This window comes from Schistocerca nitens, chromosome 11 (genome assembly GCF_023898315.1).
Source record: "Schistocerca nitens isolate TAMUIC-IGC-003100 chromosome 11, iqSchNite1.1, whole genome shotgun sequence".
In the NCBI taxonomy this organism is placed as follows: Eukaryota; Metazoa; Arthropoda; class Insecta; order Orthoptera; family Acrididae; genus Schistocerca; species Schistocerca nitens.
The window spans coordinates 197337909-197351355 of record NC_064624.1 but is presented as its reverse complement, the minus strand read 5'-3'; the positions used below and the strand labels follow the sequence as shown (position 1 = coordinate 197351355).

Below are 13447 nucleotides of genomic sequence, written 5' to 3'. Positions count from 1 at the left end.
GATTTTATTCAAACGCAGAGGTGATTGCAGCAATTAATAGGTATTTTGCAGACTTGGACAATTCCTATTATTCGGAAGGGGTCAACAAATTAGAACAGCGTTGGATGAAGTGTATAAGTCTGAAGGGGAGACTGTGTCGAACAATAAAAAAGGTTTACACCAAACACGTAAGTAGTTTTTATTTTTGCACGGATTTTTCAAACCCCCTCCTACACAAAGGCGTCACTATCGCGTACAGACGTTATAAAAAGGCAGTAAATTGGCGAGGCTGTATTTTGTACTCAGGTGATTTATGTGGGAAAGGCTTAAGACGCGATTATGATCGCACAAGGGGAATGACCAGACTCTGAATGCGGAATGGCACTTGGAGCTAGACACTTGCGAGATTCTGCGTCGGAAGTCGTTAGCGAGTTCAATATACCCAGATCCACAGCACCGAGGGTGTGCCGTGAATAACAGATTTCAGGCGTTACCTCTCAGCCCGGACAATGCAGTTTCAGACTGACTTCACTTAACGACCGAGTGCAGCGGCGTTTGAGTTGTAAGAGCTAACAGACCAGCAGCGGCGTTTGCGTTGTAAGTACTAACAGACCAGCAGCGGCGATTGAATTGTAAGTGCTAACAGACCAGCAGCGGCGTTTTGAGTTGTAAGTGCTGACAGACCAGCAGCGCCGTTTGAGTTGTAAGTGCTGACAGACCAGCAGCGGCGTTTTGCGTTGGAAGTGCTGACAGACCAGGAGCGGCGTTTTGCGTTGTAAGTGCTAACAGACCAGCAGCGGTGTTTGAATTGTAAGTGCTAACAGACTAGCAGCGGCGTTTGCGTTGGAAGTGCTAACAGACCAGTAGTGCCGTTTGAGATGTAAATGCTAACAGACCAGCAGCGGCGTTCACGTTGTAAGTGCTAACAGACAAGCAGCGGCGTTTGCGTTGGAATTGCTAACAGACCAGCAGTGGCGTTTGAATTGTAAGTGCTAACTGACCAGCAGCGGCGTTTGCGTTGGAAGTGCTAACAGACGAGCAGCGGCGTTTGAATTGTAAGTGCTAACAGACTAGCAGCGGCATTTGCGTTGGAAGTGCTAACAGACCAGCAGCGCCGTTTGAGATTTAAGTGCTAACAGACCAGCAGCGGCGTTTGAATTGTAAGTGCTAACAGACCAGCAGTGGCGTTTGCGTTGGAAGTGCTAACAGACCAGCAGCGCCGTTTGAGATGTAAGTGCTAACAGATCAGCAGCGCCGTTTGAGATGTAAGTGCTAACAGACCAGCAGCGGCGTTTGAATTGTAAGTGCTAACAGACCAGCAGCGCTGTTTGAGATGTAAGTGTTAACAGACCAGCAGCGCCGTTTGAGATGTAAGTGCTAACAGACCAGCAGCGGCGTTTGAATTGTAAGTGCTAACAGACCAGCAGCGGCGTTTGCGTTGGAAGTGTTAACAGACCAGCAGCGCCGTTTGGGATGTAAGTGCTAACAGACCAGCAGCGGCGTTTGAATTGTAAGTGCTAACAGACCAGCAGCGGCGTTTGCGTTGGAAGTGCTAACAGACAAGCAACACTGCGTGAAATAACCGCAGAATCAATGTGGGGCGTACGAAGAATGTATCCGTTACGACGGGGTGGCGAAATCTGGTGTTAACGGGCTGTGGCAGCAGACCAACGACGCGAGTGCCTCCCTGACGACTGAGCGGACGTCACTTTCCGTCGTCTCCCTGGGTCGACAGCTTGCTCCTTGACGCCGTACTCTGCTGCGGTTCGCCCATTCCTGCCAACACTGTCGAATAGCGGCATCACTCCTGTTTGAATGTCGAGCGACTCGCCGATTGCTCCAACCACTTTCTTCAAGTCCAACTACACGGCACAACTCCTGACATCTACGTATATTTTTCAAATGCCGGGCTGCGAAGCGTAGTAACTGTCCAACTGCGAACACGGAATGAAATTCGGAAAGATTTTATGTTACGGTACTACTTCCCTTGCCAACTGCGAGGTGAAATTACGCTGCAGCGTCCATGGCTTCATCCATCGCCCTTCAACGTTTACAATTTTCCGTCGATACCTCTATGAGCATCGCTTTGCGCAGACACGTCGAAAGGTGGCTACACTGAGTCACAGCGCCAGAGATTGCGCCAAAGAGTATTATTCTGCCGCCTCCGCTGGGCAGTAGTGGTAGTTGAGAAGTTGCCGTGGGCGGCAGTAGTTGTGAGGTTGCGGTGGGCAGTGCTTTGCTGAGAGGATGTCGATAGCAGTACTAGTTGTGGGCATGTCGTGTGCAGTTGTTCTGAGGGGCGAGACAGCAGATGCTGTTCGATTGGGGATGTTGTAATCATCTCAGTGTATTTTTCGTCAATATATATGAAGGTAACAAAAAAATTTTCTGTTTCAAATTTCCTAAATAACAATGACTCTTGTCACAGGTTCAGTCAACAAAGCATCTGGCTTGTGTTCATGTATTAGACTGTTATTCTGGTTTCTATGTGCAATTATAGTATTTCGTGTTTTTTTTTAAATTACTTCATTGTAAATGGTGTTTAGAATATCTTGTCGTATTGAGGAAGAACCGTGCCAGATGTGTACGTTGAATCACACTTCCACACACAGAAATGTGGTGCTACAGAAGAATGCTGAAGATTAGATGGGTAGATCACATAAGTAATGAGGAGGTATTGAATAGGATTGGAGAGATGAGACGTTTGTGGCACAACTTGACTAGAAGAAGGGATCGGTTGGTAGGACATATTCTGAGGCATCCAGCGATCACCACTTTGGTATTGGAGGGCAGCGTGGAGGGTAAAAATCGGAGACCAAGAGATGAATACACTAAGCAGATTCATAAGGATGTAGGCTGCAGTAGGTACTGGGAGATGAAGAAGCTTGCACAGGATAGAGTAGCATGGAGAGCTGCATCAAACCAGTCTCAGGACTGAAGACCACAACAACAGCAACAACAACAATGCAGTCAGATTGCGTACTAATACTACTCAGGGCCAACCGGTTATGAGACTTCGTAACCGGACATACAGCTACTAAAAACATTTACATTTTTTATAATTAAGCCCCCCAATGCACCGTCCACTTGCTTAGCTGAGTGCTAACGTATTTGCCTAACGTGCAGCGGGTCCTGTTTCGATTTCTGGTCGGGTTGGAGATTTTCTGCGCTCGTGGATTGCGTGTTGTGCTGTCCTCATGATCATTTCATCAACACCGACACGCAAGTCGCCAAATGTGCCGTCACGTAAAATAAGACTCAGCGGCCGAACTTCCCACATGGGACCTCCCGGCCATCGGTGCAACACTATCATTTAATTTTTTGCACACATCCTTCGTGCCGCTTATTTTTTTCCTGCCTACATTCCGTTTCACACTGAAGACCCAAAGAAACTGCTACACCTGCCTAGTAGCGTGTAGAGCCCCCGCGAGAACGCAGAACTGGCACAACACGACGCGGCATGGACTCGACTTATGTGTGAAGTAGTGCTCGAGGGAACTGACACCATGAATTCTGCAGGCTTGTCCATAAATCCGTAAGAGTACGAGGGGGTGGAGATCTCTTCTGAACAGCACGTTGCAAGGCATTCCAGATACGCACAATAATCTTCATGTCTGGGGAGCTTGGTGACCAGCTGACGTGTTTAAGCTCAGAAGAATGTTCCTGGAGCCACTCTGTAGCAATTCTGGACGTGTGGGGTGTCGCATTGTCCTCCTGGAGTTGCCCAAGTCCGTCAAAATGCCCAATAGACATGAATGGATGCTTACGTACGTGTCACCTGTCAGACTCGTATCTAGACGTATCAGGGGTCCCACAAATCACTCCAACTGCACACCACCCACACCATTACAGAGCCTCCACCAGCTTGAACAGTCCCCTGCTGACATGCAGGGTCCATGGATACACGAGGCTGTGTTCATATCCGTACACGTCCATCTGCTAAATACAATTTGAAACGTCCAGGCAACATGTTTCCAGTCATCAATAGTCCAGTTTCAGTGTTGACGGGCCCAGGCGAGGCGGAAAGCTTTGTGCCCCGTGATATTTCGTACGATGGTTCGCACGCTGACACTTGTTGGTGGCCCAGCATTAAAATCTGAGGCAATTTGAGGAAAGGTTGCACTTCCGTCTCGTCAAAAGATTTTCTTCAGTCGCCGTTGGTCCCGTTCTCGCAGTTTCTTTTTTTGGCCTCAGCTATATCACAGATTTTACATCTAACCGTATTCTTGATATTCTAGGTACATTGGTGAAATGGCCTGAAGTAAATCACCCACTTTTTTATTATTATTATTATTATTATTGTTGGCGGATTTTCCCTAAAAGGAAATCGTTAAGCTTATGACTTTGAAGGCTTGTTCTTCTTGTCCTTCCAGTACTCCTTCATTCTCTTGGAGAGGGCCTCTTTTCTCTCCTCAGACCATTCTTGTTTGGTCCGCTGTTTTAGCGCTTCTGACTTTACTTCCCAATTGTCTATGTGTTTTCGGAAGGTGCTTCTGTCTGTGGTGTTTGTGGTGCCAATTGCTTGTAGGTCTTTTCGGACTCCTTCCATCCAGCGTGTCGAGACTTTAAGTGTCTTGATGTGTTCTAGAATTTTCTTGGTGAGTCTTGTTTCAGGGAGTCTATCTAAATGTCCGTAGAATTTAAGGCGCCTTTTTCTCATATCGTTCTCGATGTTCGAATATGCTTCTACTGTTGAGTTCTTCTGTAGTCTGTAGCCATCTGGTGTGGGTCTTCCTCCTAAAATTTTCCTTATGATTTTGCGTTCTTCTTTTTTGATTTCTTCAATTTTGATTTTCCTGTTGAGTGCTAGTGTTTCGCTGGCATACAGTACGGCGGGTTTGATCACTGTGTTATAGTGTCTGATCTTGGTGTTTCTGGAAATGCATTGTTTGTTGTAGACGTTTCGTACCATGCCTAGTGATTTCCGTGTCTTCTGTTGTCTGTCTTCGTAAGCCAGTTTCTCTGTTCCGGTCGGTTCGATGATTTCGCCTAGGTATCTGAAGTGTGTGACCCCTTTAATTTTGCCGTACTTGGTTGTGATGTCGTCGCCTTCTCTTGTTAGGACTTGCGTTTTTTCAAAAGAGATTTGTAGGCCGACTTTCTCGGCGCATTCTTTCAGGATTTCGATCTGTGTTTTTGCTGATGTTGGGTCATAGGTCAGTATCGCTAGGTCGTCTGCGAATGCTAGGTAAGGGATTTCCAGTCTTTTCCTTCCTAATGTGACTGGTCTCCAAGTGTTTTGTCTCCTGACTTCAGCTTCCCATTCGCTCATTACTTTGTCCAGGACGATGTTGAACAATAGCGGGGATAGTCCATCTCCTTGTCTTAGGCCAGTGTGGATTTCAAAGGGGTCCGAGATTTCGCCCATGAATTTGACTTTGGATTTTGTATTGGTTAGTGTCTGTTCGATTAGTCTTCGGGTCTTTTGGTCTAGGCCTTTTTCTCTGAGGATTTGGATGAGGGACTTTCTGTCGATCGAGTCGTAAGCCTTTTTGAAGTCGACGAAAGTGCAGATGATTTTTTTGGGGCTTGTCATGTGGGATTTTATGATTGATTTCAGGTTGAAGATTTGTTCGGGGCAGGCTCTGTTGGGTCTGAAACCCGCTTGGTATTCCGAGATGGCGGGTTCCAGTTGTCCTTGCGTTCTGGTGAGAAGGCAGGTTGATAGAATTTTGTAGATGACCGGTAGCAGGGAAATTCCTCTATAATTGTTTGTGTCTGTCCTGTCACCTTTCTTGTGTAGCGGGTGAATGAGTGCGGTCTTCCAGTCGTCAGGTATGATTTCGGTTGTCCAGGTGTTCTATATGATTTGTGTGATTTCGTTTAGCGAGTTTGGTCCTAGGTTCTTCAGCAGTTTTGCCGTTATTCCGTCTTCACCGGCTGCCTTGTTGTTTTTCAGTTTCTTTATGCAGTGGAGGATTTCTTCTTTTGTTGGTGATGGTGAGTCTTCCGGTGCGTTGGCCGGTTCTCGGGGTTCGAAGGTTGAGTTAGGTTCCGGGCAATTTAGTAATTTTGAAAAGTACTTCGCGAGCTCTTCACAGTTTTCTTTGTTGGTAAGTGCCAGTTTCCCGTCTTCTTTTCTGAAGCAGAGGTTCTGTGGTGAGTATCGTTTGACTTGGTTGGCGAACGTCCTGTAGAAATCCCGTGTGTTGAAATTTCTGAAGTCCTCTTCGATGGAGTTTAGCTGATCGTTTATGTATTTGCGTTTCTCTTGTCTTATTGTTTTCGATGTTTGTCTTCGAATTTCATAGAAGTTGTCCTGTGTTTTGTTGCTGTTGTAGTTTGTGAAAGCTGTTCTTCGATTTTGTAGGGCGATTTCGCAGGTAGTGTTCCACCAAGGGTGCCTGGGTTTTCTAGTCAGCGGGATCAGTTCTTTGGCTGTGTTCACAATTTTTTGTTTAAAGCTGATCCAATCTTTCGCCTCTTGTTTTTCCCAGTGTTCTGTGATGCTCGATTCTCTGATCTTTCTTATTTATTATTATTATTATTATTATTAGGCCTACTTCCTCCCCTACAGCCCTACCTTTTCCTCTCCAAAAATGCCGCCATCCTCTTGTATCGACGCAGCACATAAAGCAGGGTGCTGTTAGTAGCAAGACTTATTGCCATAAACCAAAAATAAAAGCGGAGCTCTACTTGGCTATGCCTCAGGGGGCGACGACACACTACTCAGAAATACACCTCTCTCTGCAGGTGTGAAGCAAGTGATGAGTTTAGAAACTAAAAGGGAAGAAATAAATAAAGACAGAAATGAAGGCAAATTAAAAACAGGGACGGCAGCACACACAAATGAAAACGAAACTGGCGAGATAATCCCATCGCCCATGGAATTAACGAAATAATAATCCTCTAAGATAGATAATGTGTTTTCTAATTTTCCAATAATTTTTCCATACAAGGTTCACACAATTCACATGTTACCAATTGCCATATTATCAGAGTCTACTCTAGTGATGCCCAGAGGGCCAATGTCAAATCTTGGGTATAGGCAAGTCAAGGGTAGTTTGAAAGTCCGAGTGACAAGGATCCAGGGGTAAACTCAGGCAATTCCTGGACGAGGTGCCTTAGTCAACCCGGAACACCTTTTGATAACCATGAACCATTGCAACTTTCAGAAATCTTGCAAAAGTAGTGATATATTTCCGGTCAGATTCCGCCAGGCGATGCTGGCTCCACAGGTAGTCCATGAAAGAGACAGCATCACTTCATCGTTACCTCCGGGATTCTGTGTCCAATCGCTCGTGCGCCGACTATAACACTACGTTCAAACTCACTTAAATCTTGATAACTTGCCGTTGAGGCAGCAATAACCGACCTAACAACTGCGCCAGACACTTGCTGTCTTATATAGATGTTGCCGACCGCAGACTCGTATTCTGACTGTTTACATACCTCTGTATTTCAATACACATGTCCATACCAGTTTCTTTGACGCTTCAGTGTGCAATGTCTAATACAATTCAAATACCAGCCACTGGACCTTGGAATCTTTTTGGCTGGGCATGCAGTACGAAATTCAAAGCCACACGATAGAACTGCTGTGGGGAAGAGCTCACTGTGACGTCATTCATGATGACGTACTTGATATTTTCGATAAAGACGTCACAAAATCTGTAACTTTCCCCCTGTGAATTGAACTATTTGGCGGTACAGAACGCCTTTCAGCAATGGCAAGGACGCTGCAACATGTCCCATTTCTTCAAAGGACGATATTGCGCCTGCGTCATCCTGTTTCGCGATATTCTCCTAGCTAGATGGTTGCTGCTCTCTGAGTACCGTATGATATTCAATCATCTGTGTCCGGCGACATTTTGTCCTTGCTACCTTTAGAATTTCGAGGATTAAAAGTTACTGTAAGTTTCTTCACAGGTGTTATCTCACGAGGCAATTGGCCAATACTACGCATGTCCGCATCACCATTTCTGTGCAATAGCATTCGGGACAACGCCTGGATTGCAGGGCAAGCATAAATCATTTTCCAGTAGGACAATGCCCCTACCTCCAAAACTGTTCTGACGACCTGTAAAACTGACGGATTTTATGTACGAATTGTAGACCACCCACTGAATTTATCCTATTTCACACAACACAAGACTGTTCCGCTGAAAAACGTTTTTAACGCATAGATCTTTACAAACATGTCGACAACTTTACATTTTGCCCTCCAGGTACCATAGACATACATCGTGACTTGGTGCGTAAACGTAGACAGGCAAATAGTAGTGTAAGACATCGTTTTTTCTGTTCGGAGTCGTGCGCCTGAAACTCAGTTCGTTGCGCTATTCTATACCGCGATAACTAATTCGAGGTTGTCTTCGACGCCTTGCACCTGTTACAAACGCAACCCGGAGAACAGTCGTGTGTGGCAAGCTGCCCACGTCTTTAGGCGCATGTTCTGGCGTTTGTCTAGTCCTAGTAGTATGTAACGAACTAGTATCTACAGGGTACAAAAATGTAACAGGACATAGAGAATGCTCCACTGAGCAATTTGAGATAGAGAATCTGGGTTCGGAGAAGCCAGGTTAAGGAGTTGTAAAAGTACACTTGTCAACCTTTGTCAAGCATAACCGTTTTCCAGCGTATTTACGACTAACATGCGTACAAGCTCACAAGTACTGTGCTGTTTATTTACATGTATATTCTTTATGTACTGTTTATTTACATGTACATCTTTATTTCCTGCAAGGAAACAAGGTCCCCAGTTTCATACAATACAATAAAATAGGTTATGTTTTAAATGTTTGTACGACACCGTGCAAAAATAAATAAATAAATAAAGTTGCACATCCGGCAAGAAAGATACATTTTTCTCACCGTTGCACTGATACAAATAGTTTATTTGGTCTTTATTTTTTAACTGATTTGCAAATAATTGAATATTATAGTAGACCAACATAATTAAATTCGTATTCACAAAAATTCCGATTAGAAAAAAAGAATGATATAAAGCAAAAATGAAACAAATGAAAAAGATAATACGGTGATTAAAATGATGTGAAAAGGAGTAGAAATAAAAAAGTTACATTAAAACCAATTAACTGAATAAAAATAATGATAAAAGTCATTTCGATAAAGGTTTAAAAATAAAAAAAGTCTTTACACCTCAAATGATTTAAACCCAAAACTTCCTGCATGGAAAGCTGTTATTCTACCCATTACACCACACAACCAGGCGAATTATAATGCAACTTTTTTTAACGCTATTCAGTGTCACAAAAAATTTCGGATTTTTTTTTTTTCGTCAGTTATTCGCAAATGGGGGCCCACCAGCGTGAATGGCTGCAATAGGTGATACCTGGGATCTTAACCTACATCACAGAATACACAGTTTCAAAAGTCGATTCCAACGCTGGGGATCTCTCGTTGTAAGTCATGGAAGAAGGGCGACCTGTTTTTGCGTCTAGAAACTTCGTCACCGTATACCAGTGCCTTAAGCCGGCCGCAAGATGAGACGCAGGTCCGTGACGTGACGCAGGGTGGCTCACGCCAAATTTCTCACGGCGGCGTGAGTCACGGCGACAATCACCGCAAGTTGGATCGCAGTTTCAATACGCAGTTTGCTGCGGAACTTCGGCTCTGGCAGAGATGGCGACTACTTCTGCTATGTTAATAGATTTAAGTTCAGAATCGGATTCCGATTCTGAGTTCGAATTCGAAACAGTGTGTTACATCGCTTTGATGAAACAAAAAGCAGAAAAAAGTGCATACATGAAAAGAAGACTAAGTCATGGGGAATTCGCTTTAACTAAGGAATTTGATGATGAAAAATTCACGAACTATTTTAGATTAAATCGTGATCAATTCCAAGAAGTGCATGGTCTCATCAAGAATGAAATTGACAGAGAGGGATGCAACGCTACAAGGCCGATTGGAACCGAGGAGAAACTAGCTGTGTTTTTAAGGTAAGCTATTATGATTAACCTATATCTATATCTCTATAGTGCGTTTAAAATTACTTGCGACGTTTGACGGATTCTTTGTCGCCCCGTGCTGCCGCTACACCAGCTGATGCTAACCACGCCGCAACAACGGCGGTTCCTTTGAAGTAACAATGTGAGTTATGCGGACCACGCCGCCACAGTGGCGGATCCTTTGAAGCAACAATGTTTCCTAAGACCGACAACCCCTCCACTCGCTCAACGCCGACCTGTCAAAAGTCGCAAGTAATTTTAAACGCACTATAAAATTAAAAATTTGAGTTGGTTTGTGTATAGCCATTAATGTGCGAAACACTTTATTGAATGAACGCTTTATTGAATAAACATAAATAATATTGAAATGGCCAAAATGTTCTGTAATAGCACATAAATTCACTCTGTACATCAAATGTGAATAGCAAAGTTTTTACTAAAAATCAGTTTTCAGAGAAATTATTAATAAATGTGAGCAAATTGCTTTGTTGAAACTCACAATTATCTTCTGTTGTAAGCGAGGGACTGTTGGATTGTAAGGACTGGGATGGAGTTGAACTAGTGTAGGATGGACTGAGGGTTTGGTTACTGTACGGTGATGATGGCCGCTGAACTGTGTTGGACTGTGGAGATCTCACGGGAATGTTCAGCAACGAGGCCTCCATTTCTGTAACCACACGGAAAATGTCATTTCTGACGACATACTGAGATGACGGTGGCATGCGTCTGGTCATCTGGTACATTGACATGAAGAAGTGGTACAGAGGATCACTTGGAGCACTCGTTTGTGCCAACAGATTTCTTCTTTCCTCTGATCTCGATTTTCTTCGTTCTTCATGTTGTTCAATGCTTCGTTTGAGTAATCCAGCAATAGTGTCTTTCTTAATTTTTTTTGCTGATGTCGGTTCTTCTGGCGGGGGTGAAATTTCAGGAAGTGCCCGTGACTGAAGATCGTCCCGAGCACTTGTGATTCCCTGCTGCATGTTCAGTGATTCCTCACCCTCGTCGACTACATCAGTTGGACTATCAGTGGCAAAAGTTTGTGGTGTTGTTTCACTATCGTCATTGCATTCGATAAGGTTCCCCTCTCGTGCTTTATTGGCCATATATGGTTGTAGAAAACCCATCTGCTTTTGAAATTTCCATTCTTTAACCGATTCAGCCGGTGCCCCACTTTTCATGGATTTTTGCTGTCTTCTGAGAGCATCTCTCAGCGAATGTCTCAATTTCTCCCACAACGCCTTCGCTTCAACACCTGCAACAACCGCGTCAAATGAGAATTTCGCTATGTCAATTATTCACTTTTTAATTACAAACGTAAAAAAATACAGCTACAAATTTATCATTCCTTTTTTAATTTTTTTCTTTTACGTTCTAGGTATTTGGCGACAGGAAACACATACAGAACTATTGCTTACAGCTACAGAATGGGAGAACGAACGGTCTCTAACATCGTATCAGAAGTATCTCAAGCTGTATGGAAAGTAATGCAACCAATATTTATGCCAGAACCCACAAAAGAACAGTGGGAATCAATCGCAGCTGGTTTCCAACGAAGATGGCAATTCCCACACTGTATAGGCGCCATCGATGGGAAACATGTAGTAATAAGAAAACCTCGTAAAACTGGATCCTCCTATTTCAATTATAAACACACTTTCTCCATCGTGCTAATGGCTACCGTAGACTACGAGTATAAATTCACTACAGTTGATGTTGGGTCACAAGGGAGGTTCAGTGATGGAAGCGTTTTCAACACAAGCGTTTTGGCGAAAAGAATGGTGAAACGCACTTTACAGCTTCCGTCACCTGCAGCACTACCACAAATACAGGAGGCAATCCCTTTCGTATTTGTAGGAGATGAGGCGTTCCCTTTATGTGAGCATTTGATGCGGCCTTATCCTAAACGAAGCGTCACTGACAATTATGAAAACAAAGTGTTCAACTATAGACTGTCAAGAGCACGCCAAACGGTAGAGTGCGCTTTTGGTATACTTGCTTCGCGTTTTCGAGTTTTTCGAGTACCATTTGAAATTAAAGTAGAAAGTGTTATCAGTGTTGTCAAAGCAGCTTGTGTGTTGCACAACTATTTAATTACTTCTAAAGCTGAAATATGTGGAGACGACACTATGGAAGATATGCCAGAGGATCAAATGCGACCATTATTACAATCAAATGTAACACGATGTTCACAGAAAGCTTTCACAATTCGACAGAACTTCACTACATACTTCAACACTACAGGAATGGTTCCTTGGCAAAGGGAAAGTGTTTTTAAAGGAAAGTACTGAGAAACTAAGAATATCTATACAGTTACAGTGCTACGACATAATGTTTCAAATATATAAATAAATATATAAATTAATTCATAACATTTATGTCATCCTTCTATTTTGTGAAACAATACCTTGGTACATGTTAATTGTAGTAAAAGTCTTTGTGATGGGCTCTATGTTCATGTAAAATGTTAACAATGAATTACAATGCAACTTACCACTTCGTATGTCCGTTTCCTTGGCCACTTCCTCCCACTTCTCAGCTTTCAGCTTCGTTTTCAAATAATCTTCATGGCTTGTATCATACAGTACTTTGCGAACACGTACGGCTTCAATTAGCTTCTCCTCCATTCCGAACTACGAAACGCTGAACGCGAACAGCCAGAATCACCGTGAGCCTCGCAGGAAACTGCGTACAGGAAACTGCGCTCCGCAGGGTCACCACGCGCAGGAACTGCGCCACGTCACGCTGCGCTCTAACGTGCGCTGCCCCATTCAACTGTGTGGTTCGCAGAAACTCACCGTGAGCCACCCTGCGTCACGTCACGGACCTGGAGACGCATGCAGTTCTTCGGAAGTAATCCGACGCCGAGAAGAGCAGAACAGAGAGAGAGAGAGAGTTGGAGAAAGAAAGAAAACAAATTAGGCGTATGTGAGGTAGCGCGTAATTCAACCGAGCCAGACATGGCTACGGCTTCACCTGATTTTTCTGCCCAAGACGGCCGCGTATCACAATTCACCCTGAGCTTTCCTGCTCAGATATCGCCCAATCCGCTCGCTCTGTGATGAGTACGAAATTGCGATCGCGTTTCTTCTACCGAAGCCATCGGCCTGCGATTATTATTATCTTTATTTTAACGTTCTGACTCTTGATATACTCTTCTCCCTTCCCAATACACTATGAGTCTAAAAGACCTTTACAACTTTGGGATGAGACAGAAATTTACTGAGGCAACTTGCAGAATCGGTAGACGTGCCATTTTGCAACGAACAAAAGTCTCAAGTGTCATTTTGGTTCGATGTGACTACCATATGTGAAGCGGCAAACATCCCACCGGTAATCAGGTTCTTCTCTACATCTACATACATACTCCGCGATCCACCATACGGTGCGTCCCGGAGGGTACCTCGTACCACAACTAGCATCTTCTCTCCCTGTTCCACTCCCAAACAGAACGAGGGAAAAATGACTGCCTATATGCCTCTGTACGAGCCCTAATCTCTCTTTTCTTTGTGGCATATCCGCGAAATATAAGTTGGCGGCAGTAAAATTGTTCTGCA

The 13447-nt window shown here is 44.0% G+C and overlaps 1 protein-coding gene across 1 annotated transcript; it reads right to left on the bottom strand.

The window, feature by feature from the left end:
* Positions 1–7765: 7765 nt before the first annotated feature.
* On the bottom strand, positions 7766–12517 carry LOC126212774 (uncharacterized). Its single transcript, XM_049940179.1, has 3 exons — positions 12385–12517; positions 10596–11145; positions 7766–7901 (listed from the first exon to the last, which is right to left on the bottom strand). Exons 1-3 carry the CDS (start codon positions 12515–12517, stop codon positions 7766–7768), a joined length of 819 nt encoding a protein of 272 aa, XP_049796136.1.
* Positions 12518–13447: the final 930 nt, after the last annotated feature.

Bases quoted from the DNA above. Each gene is read 5' to 3' on its own strand.
- LOC126212774 (XM_049940179.1), bottom strand. From the start codon at position 12,517: ATGGAGGAGAAGCTAATTGAAGCCGTACGTGTTCGCAAAGTACTGTAT. The intron at 11,146-12,384 runs GTAAGTTGCATT...CGGTTGTTGCAG, and splicing joins GGAAACGGACATACGAAGTG to GTGTTGAAGCGAAGGCGTTG. The intron at 7,902-10,595 runs GTATGTCGTCAG...GCTATTGCACAG, and splicing joins CGCATGCCACCGTCATCTCA to AAATGGTGATGCGGACATGC.